At 34.4% G+C, this 22,150-nt stretch overlaps 2 protein-coding genes across 3 annotated transcripts; both read right to left on the reverse strand.

Moving 5' to 3' along the window:
• Positions 1-1,556: 1,556 nt before the first annotated feature.
• LOC105792403 (uncharacterized) lies at positions 1,557-5,513 on the reverse strand. Of its 2 annotated transcripts, none has more exons than XM_012620964.2 (4): positions 5,380-5,513; positions 4,147-5,280; positions 2,871-3,541; positions 1,557-2,781 (listed from the first exon to the last, which is right to left on the reverse strand). In XM_012620964.2, the coding sequence occupies exons 2-4, from the start codon at positions 5,247-5,249 to the stop codon at positions 1,757-1,759; spliced, it is 2,799 nt and encodes a 932-aa protein (XP_012476418.1). In that variant the 5' UTR covers positions 5,250-5,280; positions 5,380-5,513; the 3' UTR covers positions 1,557-1,756. The 2 variants fall into 2 exon arrangements, with proteins under 2 accessions (XP_012476418.1, XP_052490443.1); XM_052634483.1 differs by having other exon boundaries at positions 5,362-5,507.
• An 11,637-nt stretch (positions 5,514-17,150) lies between these two features.
• Positions 17,151-21,895, reverse strand: LOC105792404 (E3 ubiquitin-protein ligase WAV3-like). The gene is made up of 2 exons (XM_012620965.2): positions 21,393-21,895; positions 17,151-19,404 (listed from the first exon to the last, which is right to left on the reverse strand). The coding sequence occupies exons 1-2, from the start codon at positions 21,660-21,662 to the stop codon at positions 17,503-17,505; spliced, it is 2,172 nt and encodes a 723-aa protein (XP_012476419.1). The 5' UTR covers positions 21,663-21,895; the 3' UTR covers positions 17,151-17,502.
• Between the last annotated feature and the right edge of the window lie 255 nt (positions 21,896-22,150).

Raw genomic sequence — 22,150 nt, forward strand, 5'->3', positions numbered from 1 at the left:
AGTCTAGACATGAGAGATGGAACCAAGATATTATCGACAATCCAGCTAGCTAAGGATGTTTCGTGTGGTGCTAATATTGACTTGGTAGACCAAAGTACTACAAACACCCCCTTGAAAATGCTAGAGGAGCAAAATACTGATATGAAGCATGTTGATGTATCAGTAGCGCTACCACCTATGAGAGATGTGGGTTGTACATCGATTTTGTGGGAAAAGTGGTGATACAAACTAGACAGTTGAATCGAGTAAATGTTATGAGTAAGGTACATATCAAACACTTATCTAGTGTTTTATATTATGACTTGTCGCTGGCTTGGCAAAGACGCAAGGGCCCTTTCAGAGTTTTAAAGCGGGTAAGTCGAGGGGCTTACAAACCAGAGTTAGCGGCAATAATTAAGGTTAACTCGGTGTTCAATGTGGGTGTTCCATAACCTATTTGTGAGGATCAAGAGGATCCCAAGTGAGGCAAGTCACAATGGGGGTAAGTAAGAGCGGTGACCTCTTGCAATCGAGATGTATAAGGGAAATACAATTCAACTTAGACGACGATGGAGACATAAGTCGATGCAAATGTTCTGAGGGGTAGAATTATCCGACAGAGAGGCTAGTTGGGTATCGATCGAGGCATCAAGAGAGTTCTAAGACGAGTTGAACTAGTGTCATCCCGAGGACGCGATGAGGGCGTCACAAGAATGGGTGGGGGAAAATGTCACGAGCCGTGGATTAAAACCTGTAACCATTGCACACAGAACGTCCCATGGAGGTCAACTGATTAAATGAGGCTTATTTGACCCACTTGAACTAGCTCGATTCGTGAAACACATGGAGAAACCCATCTACTTGAAGCCTTGGTGGTCCAGTGAAATAGTCTAGTAAAACTAGAGTTACCAAAATAATGATTGTAAATCCTAAGGGGTAAAGATGTATAGAGTTTAAATTCCTTAGGACTCTTATTTTGTAGATATGCATAAATCTCAACCATTGATGTAACTTGATTTGTACCATTGGATCTGGGGGAGCTCAACTATAAATAGAGCTCCCTCATTTTAGTTATATGAGACTTTTCTAATCTTTTAAGATTATATATACCAAATATATATATAGTAATAAATGAAGGATCACAAAGGATCCTTAAAGGAAAACTAACTCAATAACTAAAATGGTCGTCCATAGTGTTCCTTGCCATGCAATTAGCCACCATATTATCTTGAGGATGGGGTATCAAAACAAAGAACTTGCATTATCAATGTCAGAAGAGTCGAGGAGCATATTAATATAGTTGGTTGTCAGTCTAAAATCACCTATTTAAACTCTTTAAGTCCCAAGCAATAGTGAGACCGTGTTAAATTGAGAACACCAGCAGTTATAGTTTTGTGATAGTTATATTCTGTTTATACTCAGTTTCTGGTTCAAGTAAAAGAAATCCAACAAAACAAAAAGGTAGCACCAACAAAAATCTTTAAATAGTTGCTTGATACTCGCATTGAAATTTTTCCAATTGATCAGTTTTCTCTTAGACGTTCGGCACAAAGATCTTTGAAATCTAATGCAAAATATATGTTTCAAGGGTTTGGCTTCAAATCAGAAAGTCAGACCAGAGAGAATGAGAAAATGCAAAATTTACAGCGTAGCCATTTTTGGCTTTCATTGATTTGCATAGAACATCAAAGTATAAAAGCAAACAAAAATATTCCATTTGGTGAGTTTCGTTTTCTGATGAAAGAAATAAAGAATAACCAAAAACCAACGATTTCAATCATTGGAATTTCGAGCATTGCTGTGGCAGGCCGGTGATATGATTAACCGTCACAATCTCGGTGGCATTATCGCATCGTAACACATCTTGGCCCAACTTGGCGCCTGCTGCCTTGAGTCCCTTCAATGAAACAGGTTGATTGAAAAGGTTAAGTGATGGCAGCTTGGAGGTTGGTGGCATCTTTCCATTAGGCAAAAGGGGTCTAAAATCTTCCTTCAACAATGGGACTTCAAAATCTGCCTTGTCATGCCTAACAACATTGTCCTTTGCACTGATATGGGCCCCTGGTTCCATATGGTTGGTCGAAAAGCTAGCTTGGTTGGGAAAGTTGGGATAAAGGCTAACGTATCCTCTAAGGTACATCATGTCGATGAGAAACTTTTTCCATGAAGCTTGCCATCCATTTGTTCTAGACTTTGGGATTTGAACTGGATTTGATTTGGCATCTTCAGTGAACCTCATGTTCATATACACATAGAATTCTCTCCAATGTTTGGGGAAGAAAACAGCACCCCAACTACAAGGTAGCTGGTGAAGATACGGTGTGTTCGGGTGAATGCGTTTGAAGAAGTCGGTTGGATTCCATTTCGGCCTTTCTTTCACGACTTCAACTATCCGAGGAGTGTAAAGAGAGATCGATGAGAGCTCGGGAAGTGATATTTGAGGGTCATAATGGTAGGCTAAGAGAGCATATTTGATCCATAGATAGTAGTAAGGAGAGACTTCGATATCGTCCTCGAGTAGCAGGCCATAGTCATCATCTGATGTTGGATACCAACTCTCGCTAACTGCTCTAATGAGGCCTCCTTGAATGATTCTCCTTCTAAGGGTTTTAGGGCCATGAGGCCATTCAAATGATTCTACAAGTTTAATAGTTGCCTCATCCACTTTACTGTCCATGTTGAAGCTGATAGGAATCTCATCTCCAATATAGTATGCATCACTCAGAGATTTAAGAAGCCTTGTTAAGGAAGAAGCACGGTTTTGAGTTATTATGTTGACGGAGACCCGCATCCGGTTCCAATCTGCAATTCACAATTGACCACTTAGATTATTGCTCAATAGGTACTATATACGGATATGGCTCTAAAGAAGAGAAGGTTGACATTCTTACTTGGCAATGCTGTTGATCTTAGATCAGCCATCCATAGAACCTTCGAGACCGAAGGCCTTGGTAAAAGTACGAGTGCAGTACCATTTACATTCGTCTCGGTTGCCATCTTCAGAGCTTTCTTCACATTGGGATCAATGTCAGTCACAGTGATCACCACACTGGGGTTGTGAATTTTGATTAACCCTTTCATGCTAGAGTACACTGCTTGCACAACTGGGACCTCAGAGTTTGATGTTCCTGAAAGTGCTCCGATTTGCAAATCAAAAATCTTAAATCTTCGCTCTCTACAAACCAACTTTGGCCAGTTCAATGCTGCAGCAGCATCTTCACAAGGGCAGAAGCTGCCTCCAGGGACTACAATGTAAGCCTTCTTCCCGACAGTGGACCTGAACTTTTCGAGCAGCGGTGCAAGTGCCTTGACCTCATCGAGAGAGTGAGCGTATAAGAGAGCATCGATCTTTTGAGGGTACATTGCAGCCCACTGAGTTACATAACCAGCACTTAGTGCCCTCCACCATTGATCATCTCTAACTTGAACTATGTCCTTGAAAATCACCGTTGTTTCCGACACATAAGCCAGCCTGTGTTCACTATCTCCCCATGTTTCTTTGTCAGTAGGGTCAACTGGAAGAACAAATGAGCCTGCATTTCTATACTTCTGAAGTTGATAACTGCACAAGTTTACCCAAAATAAATATAACCATCAGTATCTTGAAAAAAGGAAGAAAAAGTTTATCCAATCAAAGATTAATGATTATTTATGTGTAATTTGAAAGTATGTATATAATTTAGAACAGACAAATCAATGATGCAGAAATATCAATAGTGGAAACAGGATACAGAGCATCCATTTTTAACTGGAACTAGCATATAAATATGTATACTTTTCTACAAAAGTGATTTACACTATCCAGAAAAGCTGACCAAATGGTATTAATATATTGTAGCATAAGCATAGAAGATTCTTTCATAGAATTAAATAGAGAATTAGTACCTCAAATGCTTCCTGAGTCAACTTTCAACATCATCAACTTTTAGATCAGGTTAGTTGTATGGTCAACTTTCTATTGCATTGAGCCCTTTCTCTTACATAGTTCATCAAATATTTAAGGATCCCTCTTCTATAATTATTTGTCTCTAAATGTAATTAAATTCTACTTGGTAATGACACATATATCATAGCGGGTCCTAATATTTCCGGTGTGGAACATCGATGTCTGTATGCAAATAAAACAACCATGATGATTTCTGAGAGTTTCAGTTCAAGTAAACATACCTGAGGTGAAGATCTTCACCAGTCATGAATGTGAAAGGTGTCTCAATGAAAAGTGACTTGACAAGCTCGGAAGATAAAAACCAGGAGCTAGAGAGAAAATCGACCTGCACGATTTTATCGACTGTAATATCATAGGCAGGGTCAGGCAAGTAAAGCCCTGCCTCCTTCGATCGGAATTTCCGGTAGCTCGGGAATGTGAAATCCTTTTGTCTAAAAGGCAAGATCCTTCCTATGCTGCCCAAAACAGAGTTCTTGTACTTTTCAGTTCCAGCTACATGAGATAAAATCTGTAGCATTTTTTTACCCGGAATCATGTCATCGTCAAGGATATATACAAGATCAGCTTCAGTTTGTAAAGCCATTTGAAACCTGCCATAGTACTTGAAGTCATAGCTTGAACTAATGAAGCTGATCCTAGAATCGTTGTAGGTCTCGACGATTCTCTTTAGAGATTGCTCATTTGGACTTCCAAATGAAATCACCCAAACATGATGGAATGGAAGTGTCTGGTGAAGCAATGAATCAAGCTGAGCACAAAGTGTTTTTCTCTTGAAATGGTTCAAGAGCACTGTCACTTTCGGTTTGTTCGGACCGCGAATATCCCACTTGGATTTCATTGCCATTAGCTGAGCTAGAGTTTCAGTGCCAATAGTTTTGCTTTGGAAATCCAGTATTTCATCATACAACTCTCTCTTCAACTTGATCATTTGAACATCATTGGACTTCTTCTGCATGAAATCAAGCTTCTCGGTCTCACAAATTGTGGATGGTGTAATCGGAGGGATTTCAGCTCGGATGAAAGAAGCGGCCTCTTGGTAGCGCCCTAGAACATGCGGTGGGATGATGAACTGTTTCATGTTTCTTGCAATCCTTGTGGCCCAAGCAAAATCCGGTTTGGTTCTTAAGTCTATTGCTGGACTCATGTAGTACAAAAGGAATGTTGCATACACTGCAAAGGCAAACTGCAGGCAGGTAAGAGCTGTCACAAGCCGAGACGAGGCATTTTTTGGAGCCTTGGCCTTTGCCTTTCCTCCAACATAATCGCTGAGCATTCCTTCCAACATATCCCCACTTCTCATATTCGGATTCCGCACAAGTCCCATTTCATAAATTCAGATGTCGAGATATTTATACCTGAAAAATTCACAAAAACAAGGAATACCTATCAGTTTATCAGTCAAAATGTAGTTAAAACATCAACATTATTAGCACTACATTAAGCTTGACACTGACAAAAACCAAAGTTTCACAGCCGATATTAACGAATAACCAGTGCTGGCGGCGTCTCGAGGCAAATGGTTTGAAGAATTCAAGGTTGAAGATCAGAGAAATGGAAAAGACAAATTGTAGTGTTGAACAAGGTGGTGGTGGCTAAGGAGCAATGGATCCCGTGCCATTGTATATATATATGGAAAGGGTACTAAAAAAAAAAAGAAAAGTGAAGAGGAAGCACCTCATGAGAAATGCAGCAAAGGGGTCACATGGGGCAAAACGTTTATATTAATAAAGGTAATCAACACAATATATTACGCGTTACCTTCACTACTTATCTTCTCTGATACATTTGCATTGAGACACTGGCACTTAAAAAAGCCGGTTTTAATGGCGTGGAAAAGGGCTACCCCATCGTTTTTGGCACTGCACGCCTACATAATCCCATATGCTTTCTTTTAATCAATTATTTTCCTCTCTCTCTCTCAAAGATTTTAATACAAAAAAGATAATATCTATGTGTATTTAAAACTTGATTTGTCAAAACTCAGTTCCCTAGAACAGGCTTACCTGTCCAATGAAGTTTACTACAAGTAATAATTAAGACAAGAAACATAAGTTGATAATAAAGACAACATGGAAGTCGTGTCGTTACCTTGTTAAAAGTTAGATGAACCAGGTCCATTTTACAAGCAAATAAGCTTTTCTTGATCGGCAAATGAGGCAAAAGAACCTTAGATTCAACAAAAAACTGTTGTCAATGGCTACAAAGTTGTCGGCAAGGAGGAATATTATGCTCAAGGGAAGATTGAGTGTATATATATAACTATGCAGGGTTGGTTGACTTTGCATGTAGAAACGTAAATGAAGATTGCAGCAAGCTCTCTCTCTTTGTTAATGGCTTTTTGCCGAACTTATATGAACGTTGAACTGGATTTGCTTGCACAGGGGAGAAGAAAATATTCAAAACAGGTTTGCTTCCTTTCTTAAGATTAACAAAACCAACGGAATATGAAGTCTCAAAGCTTGCCTTTTCTGTTATTTTTCTACCAAGTTAATGTAGGTCACAAAAAATTATCACAAACTTGTATACTTATTTAATGTTTTTTTATACAGAAACGGTAAAGAAATTTGATTCAATCAGGGGATTTTTTCCATCTATTTTTATTTTTTTAAAATTAGGTGTTAATGTCAGATACAATTCAAAGCTAAAATGTGAGAAACCACAGATACATATACATACGTAGGATACCATTGCATGGAAGATTTCCATTGAACCCTTCAGCTATATGTTACGTATATTAGAAGGCTACAATGAAAATGTTCATCAAATAAAAACAAAAAAAGGAAATTATAATTTATCCATTAAATTGTTATCTCCTCAACATTACCATTAAAATTAATGATTTTAGTAGTTGAGTAACCTAGTTAAATTATTATATGTGTAACTTATTTATATGGTAAATTTCATAATTAAAATAAATAATATATGATAAGTAATCTAAAAATAATTGATTGACAGCATAGAGATAAATTTTATCATATATCAAAGTATAATTAGAGTTAAGCTTTGTAATAAGTAATGAAGTTGCATGTCTTTAAATTAAAATTTTAGATGTTGAAAATTTTATTAGTAAAAAAAAACGTTTATAGATTTAAAAGTTTATCAAACTTAAAAATAGTAATATAAAAATACATGAGTAAAAAGGCAAATGATATTAAACATAAAAATAAATAAGAATTCTATAATTACAATTTAAAATTTTATATAATAAAAACTTATATACAAATACAAACTCCAATTCTTGCTGAAGTTAGATCTCATACACGTGCTCCATTTCAAGTCAACACTCAACCCTCCCTTATTAGTCAAACCCCCAGGAAAAGTCAAACTTGAGTAACTGCAGCACCTGATGGACTGGCAGAAAAATAAATTATTAGACATTTTAAGTGGAAAGCCGCATAACACAAGCAACGGCCTAAGCACATTTTATTGCTATTATTATATTACCTAACAAAATATAGAGGAAATATCTTAGTATTCATTTGAATCCAAATTGTGCCTTCAGTCTCCATGTGCAGCTCCCCTTCCAATAACTCTAATATGCTGTGGCTTATTTATATATTGTGGGTAATCAAGTTGAAGATTCTTGGTCTAAATATTCTTTTAAGTGGAATAGTCCCTAACAGTTTGACACAATCAGTTCGAGAATTTTTTTTATTAAGGGTGGATTTGGATGAACGATTTTATCTCACGTTACAGTATCTAATTTCACCGCTACCATTGTTTTTACACTAATCACAGTTAAACGCACCGTTCATCCAAACCCACCCTAAATAAAAGAAAATGAAAATGAATGAGCCGATAACATAGTTCGATCAGAATTCTTAGAAAATTTGGAAAAATATATATATAAAGATTTTTGAGTTTTTAATTATATTTAATGTATTGATTGCATATAATTTTACATAGATTTATAATTAAATATTTTGTTAGTTTTAAATTATGAGTAAGTTTTTGTTTTGTCACTTAACTTAAACAAATATAATTTAACCATTAAAGCTTTCAATATCTTTTTTTGTCACCAGACTATGAAGTGGCACATTTTAGTTGATATAATAACAATTTCAATCCTCAACTTTTTTTTTCAATTTGACCATGATTATGTATATAAATTATAAAAGAAAACTCAAAATTATTTAAAAGTAGAAAATTCTATATAAAATTCAAGAAAATAAAATCTCAAAATGTTGTTGTTAATGTATGGAAAATAAAATAAAATAAAACTTATCATCCAATAGAATCCAATAATAAATTAAGAATAGACAAAAAAAAAGAGGTTAAGTCGTTACATGCTTCATCGTGTTTCTCTAAACCAAATTAGTAATAACTTGATGTCAAGTTCCATGCCATATTTTAACAAAAAAATACCAAAATATACCAAAATATTTTATTTTTCAGACTCAATTCAAATTTCCAAGTCATTTAATTTATTTTTAAAACCTAAATTATAAAAACAAAATATATTCTAATTTTTCTTTTCTTATAATGGAAAAAGACTATGTAGAAACAAATTATATTCTAATTTTTTTCTTTTCTTATAATGGAAAAAACTATGTAAAGAAACAGAAAAGGTAAAAATAGAGAATTAACAATTTTTCTTAATGTTTTATTTCTTTTCTATGTTTTTAAAGAATGGGTATTGACTATTTCTATGCACATTGTAGAGAGAGAAAATTTAGAGGGTTTAAAACAATTTTCCTCATTTTCTCACTTTATATATTTTTGAAATTTTATCTACTTTTATTTTAATTTTTAATTTTTCTAAATTTAAAAAAAATTTATCATTTTATATATAATTAGGGTCAAATTAATAAAAAGTATAAAAATTGAGGACTAAAATTGTTATTATACCAACTAAAAAGGTGTCACTTAACAGTAGGGCTGTAAATTAATCGAGCTTGAACGAACAAACATCTGTTCATGTTCATTTGTTTAATGTTCACGAACATGTTCACTTAACTTAATCGAACATGTTCACGAACAATGTTAATAAATAATAAACAAACTAACAATAAATAAATACATACACACATATATTGTTTAGATATAAAATAGTCAAATATAAATATAAATAATTATATTATAAATGAAAAAAATACAAACCAAGATAATTTTATTAATATATACCAATGGAATTTTTATAAGAAAATATCATTAATAAATAAACGAGCCAACAAACGAGCTTGTTCGTGAACATAAACGAACCGTATACAGCTCTGTTTGTGTTTGTTCATTTATTAAACTAATATAAAAATTTTGTTCATACTCGTTTATTTAGCTTAATAAACGAACATATACAAACGGTTCACGAACAATTCATCGAACGCTCTGTTCATTTATACTCCTACTTAACAGTTGGATGACAAAATTATTTTTTTGAAAATTTTAGTGACCAAATTATAACTTTTTTTTAATTATCCGACTAATGGTAAGATTTACCGTTTTTTTAGTTGTAGGTAAATCTTAATTGCATGCCATGTTCAAGCACTAATTGCTTAAGATCTTCGTTTCTTTTCTCAACCACTTCCAATTTAGTTAATAACAATTGTCTATATTATATTATTATAATGTGGAGATCAATCAAGATTTGTTTCAATTATAAATTTACCAATAACCAATTTAACTTACAAAGCAATAAATATTAAAATCAACTATACAGTCACTCAATTTTAATAAATTTTATGTTGATTATCGAAAAATAAAAATTTCAAATATAACATTATTGTTAGATAGCTTTCTCATTTTGACCACTCGTTGTTAGATAGTTTTTCATTTTAGCCACTCCCCATTAATGGTAATGTTACTATACACTCATTTTAATCACTCATCTTTAACTCATTTTATATTTTTAATTTCATTTTTTATTTTTTAGAATTAATTTTAACTTTTTCTAGTAAGGAAAAAACATGAGTTTTACAAAGAATTAATTGGGTTTTGTAAGAAAATTTGGATTTTACATGAAAAATCATTTTATCATTTTAAATTTTTTATATTTCTTCTTTTAAAATCAATTTTAAGTTTTTCATAGTAAAAGGAAAAACTCAAGTTTTTACATGAAATTACTTGGTTTTATAGAAAAAAACTTAGTTATTTACAGAAAAATTATTTTATCTTTTTATATTTTCATAAATCTAAAAACGAAAATCATGAAATTTAAATTTAAGAAAACATAATTTTACATTTTCAACCTTACCATTTTAACCAAAACATCACAATATACTCTGGTAAATAAACAACATTTCTCACTTTTTTTGTTATCTCAGGCAAATGGGGAATTTTCATCTTCCATAGTTTAAAAAAACATCATTTTCCCCAAATGTTTTAATAATAATGTATTAATATTAATCATTATTATTTTGAATAATAATGTTTTAATTTAGTTAATAATTATATATATATTAATAATTACATTATTCTCAACCACGTCCAAAATGAATCTGGATAAACGATTATTCAGATGCTAATGAATTTAATCTAGGTCCATTCCAGACCTACATTTTTATAGATTTTATAGATTTGTTATAATTTTTATTTTGTTTACAATTTTTAAAATCTTTCACATTTTAGTATCAAAACTTTTTTTTCAAATTTGGAACATAAATTTTCTTTTTTATTTCAATACCTAAATTATTGCTACTAGTCAATAATCACATCAACGATTGATGGTCACATCATCAATTAAAGTTGAACACATGGCACAATTTAATTAGTTGAATTTGTCATCAATTTTTTAACACTGTTAACTTTTTAGACAAAAAATATATAATAAAGCAAAAAATTATATATTAAAATGAGACGAAAATAAATTTAGATGTCAAAATCGAAAAACTAATGTAATTTGGAGGGAAATTGTGAATAAAGTCTTTAATTTAATATTTTCTATTTTTGGTGATTACGCGCACCACCAATGTTGACATTTATCAATCCTAGTTCAGGTTTTTCCCATCCAATCTGCCTGCATTCCCTCCGACGAACACTTTCGTTACTGCTATTACCAAGTTGCAATGCTTTCACTATTTCATTGCACCACCGGTGACCCTTTTCCTACACACTCTTGCGATCCGTAAAATCTCTATCAAACACCAAAATGTTACGTCGCTTCCTTAAACACCAGCACAACACCCCAAACAATATATCCCAATTCTCCAAGTTTATCGCAAACTTTTCAGGCTCTGAAATTAATGAGAAACATAGAATAAATTTAAGTGAACAAAACTGATTGAATATTATTGATAATGCAGAGTACAAAACCATAGTATTTATCACACAATGTATTAACAGATAACTAACTATAACTACCTTAACTACCAAGCTCTAACTACTAACTGTCATAACAGTTTTCATTCCTTAACATGCCTTCATCTTCTTAATATCTGCCGAGTGTTTAAACTTCGCAACCACTTTAAGACACGATCTAAATTTTGCAAACAAATGAGCTAACAAAGGTTTGGTAAAGACATCTGCAACTTGCTCCTGTGCTAGAATATGCCCCACATTAAGTTTTCCAGCTGCAATCTTCTCTCTAACAAAGAACAGATCTAATCTCTCTAACAAAGAACATATCTAACTCAACATGTTTGAACTTTGAATGCAACACTGGATTTGCAGATACAACAACAGCTCTTGAGTTATCACACCATACTGTGGCCTTTCTTGAGGTAGAAACATGCATCTCAGACAAAAGAAACTCAAGCCAAACCACTTCTGTAGCAGTGTGAGCTAGCCCTTTATACTCAGCTTATGTTGTTGACCTGGAGACAATCTGTTGCTTCTTCGATCCCTAAGCTACAGGATTACCCCCAAAGAACACACAAAACCCTGTAGTAGACCTCCTATCATTCCCCAATTTGCATCCAAATAACCAACCAAATCCAAGTTGGTAGCTGCAGTAAAATGAAGACCATAGTCCACAGTACTTTGAAGATACCTGAGAATACGTTTTATAGCCTTGAAGTACTGATCAAGAGGCCTATGTATGAATTGACACACTTTATTGACAGCAAATGTAATGTCTGGTTTGGTGATGACCACATACTGCAGAACTCCTACAATGCTTCTATACTCAGGCTCATTCTCAATCGCACAGCCAACATGCTGAGACAAGTTTGATGAAGTGACCATGGGTGTAGGAGATCCATTTGTCTGATCCATTCGAGCCTTTCTTAAAAGATCAAGAACATATTTGCACTGGCCCAGTGCAAAAATAATCCATCAGTGGTGGAAGTTACTTCAATACCAAAGAAGTAACTTAGAGGCCCCAAATCCTTTAAGGAAAACTGAGTATCCAAGGTTGAAACAAAGCCATCTATGCTACCTTGATGATTTCTAGTGATAATTATGTCATCCACATACACTAGGACATACAATAGCACCCCCTCAATTTTTCTAACAAAGAGATAACCATCTGACTTAGCCTAAACAACTATGAAGTGAGCACCTGAATAGAACAAACAAACAGATGTGAGTTTTCCTAAACTCAGTGTGTAACCCAACAGATATAGAAATGCTATACATACAGAAATCACATGCACAGTCAAATTCAAATTCAGATTCGAACTCATGTCCATTTTAGATACAGATAACAGTTACAGATCTGCAGATAAGATATACAGAATCCTACCCCCATCCTCTACACACCATGCGGGGTTAAAAACACTCACCCATCCCTACACACTATATCGTGCCATTACGACACATATCAGATAAAGTGCAGCCAAGCTGCCAGAATATAGGCGAAGGTTGCCTTTTAGAACACTTCATCCATATATGCAATCCCACCCCAAAAACAGATATAGAACACAGATACAGATATAACATGTTTATCATGCTTGTGTACAGATATCAGATATACACATATAGCAGAATAGCCAGATATGCATAGAAGTGTCCTACTCAGAGCATACTATCAGAAAATCAGATCACAAAACCTAGGATTTGGTTAGCCCTTACCGACCCTACGGTAGGCCCACAGTCGATCAAAGTGATCCGTGAGACCCTAAGGAAAATTTTAGAAATATGGGCCCATATGCCTGTGTGGCTTGCCCGTGTAGGCCCACACGCCCAGATTTGACCTTGCCCGTGCGGCCCACACGGCCTGGCCCAAAATTCACACGACTGTGTGGTATGTCTGTGTGGGCCCACTCGCCCAATTTGGCCTAACCCGTGTGGCCCACACGGCCACACCCACATTACCACAAGGTCGTGTCTTGCGTACGGCCATGCCCTCATCAAACACACGGTCGTGTCTCGCACACTGTCACCCACATGGTCGGCCACACGCCCGCGTGGCGTCAACAATAGACAATTTCGGCTCTCGTCAAAGCCTCGTTTTTTGCAATTTGGGAACACACCTGTTACGATTTTATTGTGAAACCAGCCTCGAGACCACCAGCACCTAAAAACAGAATCCCAAAGTCCTATTAACATCCGATTTACAAAAACAACCAAAACTAAATCGAGCAACGGTCCACACTTACCATCGCAAAACGACTACACACGAAAGTTAAACCGTCGGAGCACAAACTAAAGATTCACCGTCTTCACCTACACAACCGATCGCAGAGTTTAGATTTCCTACAACAACTGTACGCTACTACAACGAAGAGAATTGAGAGGCTTACCGAAATCGCGCGAAGAACAATAATAGTGAACAAGAAAATTGAAAGGAACGGAGAAACAGGGATTTTGCCAAAAAAAGGAAGAACAAAAATAAAATTACAGAAAGATAGAGAGGAAACAGAAACTGACATTAATTTTGGAAGAAGGGAGAAACTAATTAAAATTCAGAAAAAAGAACAGAAAATAAGAAGATATGCCAACATAATCCCTTAATTATCTCCCTCATAATTTTAACTCAACCGAAACTCTATCAGACAACCGAGCAAAAATATCAATCACGCTTGCACCAGGATTCAAACACAAGACCCCTAACACACCAACTCCCTTATCACTCGAACCAGCAAACTCATTCTTATATAAAATAGCATTCAACCCTATATAAGCCCACTCATCAAGAGTAAAGCTAGAATTAAAAAAAATAACAAAATTTGGCAAGGTGAAACTTAAACCCAAGACCTCACACATACCTAAAACACTTAACCACTAAAATAAATATCCATCTGTGTTAGATATTTACAAAGACAGTAAGCTGGGCTTTAAAATGTACTTCACTAAAACAAGCAGAAAGAGAAAAAAAAAAACCTTTCACTGATCACTACTAATCCCCCATCCCCATTTTCGGTTCACCCTCTATAACAGTAGCGATACCCTCGACCACCTGATTCTCCTTAGTACTGGAATAGTTGGCCGACTTTTGCACAGCCACCTCCTCTAAATTAGCCGTCTCACGATTTACTTGCGAAGCCTGGACTTCCAGATGTCGAGTCATAGCATCCACCCAGTCAGCAAGCATGGGTCTAGCTGGACTTGCACTCTCCGATCTTTTACGCACCTTCACTTCCTTTTTTGTTATCTCTTTCATGCTCATGCCACGAGTTCTGTTCTGGGGACTGAAATTTTGTCTTTCAATTTCCACGTGCCTATTTCCCATCATCTCCTCATCACTCTCAATTATATTTCATTGCCCCGATCCTTAACTAAGTGACCCAATGAATTCTTAGCTTTTGACCCTCCTGCTTTAAATTCCATAGGCCTAGCCATGGCCCCCACCACCATTGATTCCTTACTGATATTAGAAACTGATCCATGCATAGGTTATTTCTCCTAGTTAAAACTCGACTTATTACGTAAATCATGCATGGAAGCCACATTTTGTTAGTTCTTTTTTCTATTTTTGGTGATACTCTTTTGTTTTTGGTAAATTTGTTGCTTTGACTGTTAACTATTTCTGTGCCATGAACGAGAAGGGTGAAGAACTGGATTATAGAGGGTTTTTTATTTTCAATCAACATCTATACCTATATTTTAAAAGAATGTCCAAATAACCTTCCTGTGGCACACACCCACCCTTTTTTTCTTTTCATTTTATAAAAATGATTAATTTTAGTTTTATTTTTTAATATGCTTTCTAATATAATTTTGTTTTTATATTTTTATAATTTTATGAATTAATTCAAATAATTAATATCATTAGCTTTTCAACTAAACTATTACGTGGTTATATATATTTGAAAGCGGATCTTTAAATATATAATGTTGAGAGATTAAATTCTTAAAAATAAAAGTTGGAGGACTAAGTTACATGTGTAAAGATTTAGAGTCATGAATATTTGAACCAGTTAGGATACGAAGAAAAGCATCAGACTACCAATACGAGTTGGTAGAATTAGGCTAAAAAATTGATTAAATTGTTTTTAAAATATTTTTATTTTTTATGTTTTTAAAGATTCATTTAATCAAATCATATATATGAACCAGGTCTAATCAATTTGGTTTTGAAAACTTTACTTAAAATATATTTAATCTTTAAATTTTTACTCTATAATTTAACACAAATAAATAATCGCAAGAAATGGGACACCAAGCAAATTGCATGGTCCATGTGGCATATCATGGAAAGAAAACATTAACACTTACATAGACGTGCTGTGAACCTGTTGTTTACCATGTGGCTAACTATAATACGTATGCCACCGCCCTCATGTGTTTGCCTCTTCGCTGAAGGTGTAGATGATCACTTATTATGGTAATTCATATTTTATAATAGTAGGTCCAAATAGAACAATAGCTTTCAAATCGTTGGAGGAATTGTAGAATTTGTGATAAAATATTGGAAAATATTTGATATATTGTGAGTGAAGATTTTAAATTTCAAGATTAAGAGTTGATATATATTTTATAAAAATATAATATTTTTAAGGTTGTTTCTGGAAATGAAAATAATATATTAAATATTAATTTTACTATTATTAAAATATCGATACTCTAATTGAATTTTTAAAACGCTATATAAAATCATGTTAACATTATAAAATATATATATTTAAAACTTATAAAAGAAATGTAAATTTTGTAAAATGAGTAGTAAATTTTAATTTCTAAATAACTTATATAATTTTATATACTATTCTATTTTATAATTTTTTAAACTTTTATAGTATTTTAATAATTTATAAAAATTTCAATAACCTTTTAATAACAAAATCACTATTTTTTAAGATGTTCATAGATCGAGTTGGATTGGATTCAAGCCAAGCTCATACAAGTTCAACCATCATTATACTTCAAACTCAAACCAAAACTAAAGACTCCAAATTTCAAAATAACAAATATTTTCTATAAAAAATTATATTTATAATAATTTTATGTATTTTTATTATTTTAATAATTTCATATAATTTTCTAGATTTTTTCTATAATTTCTAAAATTCTTTCAATTTTTTCATAATATATTATATTCTTTTGTAATTTTCTTAATTTCTAAAATTTTATAATATATTAGTTTTTTCATAATATATTAATAAATGTTTATAAGCTATATAATTTCTAATTAGTTTTTCTATAATTTTTCTATATTATAATATTACTAATGTTTAGGCTTTAATAACTAAAAATTTACTAAACTCTTTTAAAATAATTAAAAAATTTAAATCATCCATGTCCGTTATCATGTTAGTTGCTATATCATCATTTTTCCTACATCAGCCACCACTTGACAGCTCGTCGGAGCTTCAACGGGCTCAATTAATTGTTAATTTTTCATTAAGATCTTAACTAATTTTTAATATTGTATAAGAAAATCCTTTTTTTCATTTAAAATTTTGACTTCGTTCAAAATAAGGTGGAATGTTTTTAAAAAATAAGACTAAAGATGTAAAAATAATTTTTTTATATAATTTAAAATTTGTATTTATCAAAGAGTAATATACTAAACAAATTCTATAACTCAAATTTAGCACTTCGATTTGTTAGTTAATTTTATTGATTTATCAAATAATTTTCTAATATTAATTTAATACTTAAAAAAATCTTTCGATTTACATGTTTTATCGTCCAATGCCTGAACATACAACATAAGAGTAAATAAGGAAAAGTATAATCATTTGATTGAGGATTTGAACTTACATAAAATCAGTTCTAGTATGTAGTTAGATGATTTCATCAACAGGTTTGAAACTTGGGAATTGGGATAACAGAAACTTTATATTGAGCACATAATTTGGAATCAAAATGAGTAATATCAATGCCAAGTTCACCTAATAATCTCAAGAATCAACCAAACCCTATATGCTTGCTTTTGTTTTCCACCTAAATTTTCAACAGTACGACGTGAAAAAAGAATCAAAAGCAGGATTATACCATTCCATTATCATATATTTAAGTGAAGAATTCACCCCAAGTTTTCCACAATTACATGCCTATACCTTCTTTAACAATGCCCCCATTATCAACATATGTAAACACCTAACTCCTTTCTCTCCTCTTTGATCAGACATTTCAATTACCTCCAGTTTTTATTAATTTACATCTCAGAACAACAACATATACCCACCACTATCTCTTACTCCCCTTTTTTACCTTACTACCCCATGCCATAAAAATGAAAAACAAAAAAGTTCACAAAAGCAAAAAGATATTGAATGTAGGGTCGAGGGATGGTTTTTGAACATTTTGCTGATGATTTACCTTGCCTCTGGATGGGCTGGAAATGACTGAGTTTGTCGAAGCTTTCGTTGTGGAGGGTTGCCAAAGAACATGGTCTGAGAACGCGTCACCATGTCTGTCATTGTAGGGGTCTGATATGCTTGAACAAGGCTTGTACTATTGGTGGAATCACCACGTGCAGTTGCTCTTTGCCAGGAATGCGAGCTCAAACCCGACAACACATAAGCCCTACCAGATGACTCGTAAACTCGACGGTTTGCCATCCTTTCTTGCATCTCCTTTAGTTCAGCACATAGTGCAATGCATAACCTGTCACCAGCTTGTGCAGAAATGGTTTCGGATAAAGCCCTGCGGCAACTCTCTAGTAGTGAGACAGCAGCAGTTAGATCACCATGTTCAGCAGCAGATCTAGCCTCAGCCATAGCCTCAGCAGCGCGGAGCCTGTTTCGTTGCCTGTCTACTTCCATTGACACTACTGTTTGTCCAATTATTGTGGGCCTCTGGATCTTTACTTCATTGGCTTCGTCCAAGGACACTATTTCTTTTGATATGGGGTCTCTGTAAATACATTGAACTTCCAGCAATGACATCTCATCACAGGATTCGTCAACTGGAACATTGACCGTCACCAAAAAATCTCTTTCTTCTTCAGCATACAAGTCTCCTGCATCAATAGAACCTGTTTTGGCATCAGCTGCCATGCTAGTTCGATAACTCCCTGCCTTTATCGAATTAATTACCAAATTTGGGTGAGCGCACTGGAATTTAAGACACGCCTCCTGCACTACCACACTTAGAAGCCCTCCAATGCATTGTGCAAAAGCATCTTGGATCACACCTTCAGCTTCAATAAAAGAAAATGTACCCCCAGATATATCAGAAATCGAATGCATTGAAGAAGCATCATGATCAGCACCAAACCCAAAGGCATGCACAGGGATACAGGGACCTTCAGGGAGAAGTGATCTGTAATCTGTTCGGGAATGAGCTCCGCTAGGACTTGTAACAGTATAGGTATCCTGCCCATCCGATAACAAAATAATGCTTCCAACTGGGTTCTTCCACTTTCGATCTCCTATTACCTTGGCAGCTTTCCTAAGCCCTTCAGCAATATTTGTCCCACCATTTGAAGTAAGAGAGTTAACAGCCTGCAATGCTTCCTGTCGGCCTGTTTCAGTCATCCGGCGAAGAGGAAAGAGGCGACGGGCTGTGGAGGAGAATGCAATAACAGACAGCCGGTCAGAGGGCCCAAGATGCTGTATAACAAACCCCATAGCTCGTTTTAGTAACGCAATCTTGGTACCAGCCATGCTTCCACTAACATCAAGAACTGTGACAAGGTCAACTGGTGCCCGAGAATTTTGAGTTGTAGGGGAAAACATAGTTTCACTTCTTCCCCCACTTGGATGGGGAGCCTTCAGATGGATTAATATGGCAAAATTATTATGACAGGTTGCTCTTGGAATGGCAGAAACTTCAGGATATGTTTTAACTTCTATTGCTCCAATAGAGTTGTTCTTAGTAGCATCATTGGCAAAGACATTTTCTTCAGTTGTCTCATGCTGCAGATCTAGTACTTCGTCATCATCAAAAGTACCTGGCTCAGAAGTATGAAAGAGTGAAGAAATCTGCCTAGTTGGATCCAACCGAGGGGAAGGTAGCCGCCGTACCACAGTCGTCCACGCATCATCCCGGGGCCAGTCTGCTGGGTTGATTCTTGACCTTCCATTGGGAAGATCTGAAGCAGGACTCTGAAAGGGGATTTCCTTCCATTTTCCTCTGCAAACCGGACAAATCTGATTCCCATGTTTTACATTCGAAGTTATACAGTGGAAGTGGAAAGAATGGGAGCATTCTGCAGTGAAAATTGCATGACCTTGGCCTGGTTTCATGGCTGTCAAGCATATCGAACAGGTTCTCTGCAGTTTCGAAGAACAGGCAAGTGAGAAAACAACACGACCAAGTCTGAAATACATTTCAGTAGCTAAAACAACTGCTATATTAAAATGACAGATACAACTTTAACATGTACGCTCTTAATAACATTTAATTCACCATAATGTGTGTTAATCCTGGAAGCTGGATTAACAACCAAAAACTAAAGGAATAGTCAAAGATCAAATATTGCCTCACATGAAACATAATCACAGCAGCAGCTGCAAGCAGTATATAAGAAAATCAAACATCTCTAGTATTCAAGGTAAAATACATCAAGTGCCTGACAGCACAAAGATGTTTGTGAATTTAGTATAAAGGGTGCAGAGAAAATGAAAAATTCCCAGGATATCACTTCAAGTCCTTAACTAATAACCATAGGCACTCATCAAAAGCAGAATTCTTATTCCCCGAAGTGCTACACTGCAAGGAAAAGGACAAAAGAGAGCAAGTTGCAATTCAGAGGCATCAAAGTTGGCGTACATTTTCTAGTTTTAAAAGGAATTTAATTTCTCTATTAGGGTTTAAATCCATATCACTTCCAAACTAGCATCTAACAATTAGTATTGCCATTGCATGGTATAATATACCTATTGTTTCTGAAAAAAAAAATTTAATTGTCAGTACAGTGCACATCACTAACTCTTTCTGTCATCGTACAGCACTATTATTGAGATTGGAGCATGAGAAGAAGAAATATAATGCTACCTAACTACCTGATAAAGCCTACTTGATTTTAATAGGGTTAACTGCAATAAAATGGCTGAGAAACTAAAGACAAGAATTCACAAAAGTAGGTCAATGTTAAATGGTCAAAGCACTATAAAGGACAGTTTCACCAAAAACCAAAGGGATGTCTTTTGAGAAACATGCAATTAATGAATAATTTTTCTTGAATTTAGTACAAATAATCTATTAAATCCAAAAGAAAGTTACTGCCAGTTAAGCAAGCTCAACGATCCCCTCAAACTAATGATGACCCTTTCAATAAAATAACCCAAAAAGAAAAAAAATCCAAAGTTCATCAAAAGATGTGGAAATGATGGGGTTTGCCCCAGAATTTTCACTATTAAATTTTTTATTTCCCACTAGTCCTTTTTTTTTTTTTCTTGTTGAAGCTTAAATAGAGCAAAAGCTCAGAATTGAATTAATCCACTGCCTGCTTTCATTAACATGAAAAGGAGAGAAGGGAACGTTTTTTGTGGAGTAGTGCAGTTATGATGTTATGATGACCAGACAAAGCACTTACCCATCAAGGTGAAGGAGAAAGAAAAAGAAAGAGTACAGCTTACAGTAGGGTATTGTATTCACTTTTCTAATAAGCCAAAGGGCAATGGTCCTCAAAGAGACTAGTCCACTTACCCCACATGGCCTCTATATGGACTTATGGGAGAGTTGAAAACAACACAACAACAAATACCCATCTTCAGAAATTTCAGAATCTTCACACTATCAGACACTCCTCCCCCCTCTTCCCTACCACTCCAACCCCACATGATAACAAGCCTTGGAAGTTGAAACCAGGTAGATAGATTATAATTTTTTTAATATATATAGGTAAAAATGAAACATAGACAGTCTGTAAAAATAAATTGAAACTAGTCAACATAGATAGTAGTTCTTAATATTGTACATACTTTCATAGTTCATATATTGAATCAATAAAAAAAAAGGGAATACAACTGAGAGTAGGACTAATTTCTGTATTAAAAAAATGTAAGCACATAATCATTTCAAATAAATCCCACTACCAAGGATTAAAAAGGATGAAGTATTAAGATTAAGACCATCCAGGGAAAACCAAATAAGCTAATCACTAGCAACCAGAATATCCTCTAAGATCCATCCAGGGAAAAAAGCATTAAGACCAACCAAGTTCAGAAGATGGGAAAATTTGTAACTTGATCCTCATTCAGAAGTTTTTTTATAAAAAAAAGTCAAATTTAGTAAAAAAGAATGTAAAAATGCAAACCTTGGAAGATTTTGGGCTGGATTTAGAAACCCGGAAACCAGAAGAGGAAGGGGTGGGAGTTGTAGGGCGGCAATCGTTGCCTGAAGGAGAAACTGGAGATAGAGGAACGGCATCTGTAGAAAACCTTGAAGCAACATTAGCAATGGATGTTGAAGACGCAGATGATGATGATGATGATGATGGTAATGAATCTTCAAGCTTTTGATGAGGTACATATAAACACATGTTCATGCCAAGAGCCAACTTTGCTTTCCTCCATTTACTTCCCATGATATGAAGATCAAAAACCAAAAAAGAAAAAAAAAGATTGGGTTTTGTTCTTGTTTTTAAGGCTCGGAAAACCCAGAGATATGGTTAAGAAGGCAAAAACAGAATATTTTTTGGCTAAATTTGCAACAAGGAACATAAAAGAAACATTTATTTGAAACCGTGACCTGTGAGGTGTAAATAGATAAGGTTTGGAGTGAAGTACAACCAAGCTAACAGAGATGAGAGAGAAATCCCTTTTTTTTCCTTCGGGGATGGAAGGGTTATTGATTTTTTTAAATATCAATTAAATATACCTGGAGGTTTTTTAACTATATTTAATTTAGTTTTTCTTTCTCCACTATAAAATAATTATATTTTAAGTTGATAATTTTTTTAAAAAAATTAATATGTTAACCATTTTTATAAGAATGTATTTAGCAGTTATGATATATGGTCAGAGTTAGATTGTATTTTGTCTTTTTTTTATTAAAAAAATGGGTAAATGAGTG

The sequence above is a fragment of the Gossypium raimondii genome, chromosome 8, assembly GCF_025698545.1.
Source record: "Gossypium raimondii isolate GPD5lz chromosome 8, ASM2569854v1, whole genome shotgun sequence".
NCBI classification, from domain to species: Eukaryota; Viridiplantae; Streptophyta; class Magnoliopsida; order Malvales; family Malvaceae; genus Gossypium; species Gossypium raimondii.

Excerpts from the sequence above, each read along its gene's own strand:
- LOC105792403 (XM_012620964.2), bottom strand. The coding sequence starts at position 5,249 with ATGGGACTTGTGCGGAATCCGAATATGAGAAGTGGGGATATGTTGGAA. Across the intron at positions 3,542-4,146 it reads GGTGAAGATCTTCACCTCAG|TTATCAACTTCAGAAGTATA; the intron begins GTATGTTTACTT and ends AAACTTGTGCAG. Across the intron at positions 2,782-2,870 it reads AAGATCAACAGCATTGCCAA|ATTGGAACCGGATGCGGGTC; the intron begins GTAAGAATGTCA and ends TGTGAATTGCAG.
- LOC105792404 (XM_012620965.2), bottom strand. The coding sequence starts at position 21,662 with ATGGGAAGTAAATGGAGGAAAGCAAAGTTGGCTCTTGGCATGAACATG. Across the intron at positions 19,405-21,392 it reads CCAGCCCAAAATCTTCCAAG|AGAACCTGTTCGATATGCTT; the intron begins GTTTGCATTTTT and ends TCGAAACTGCAG.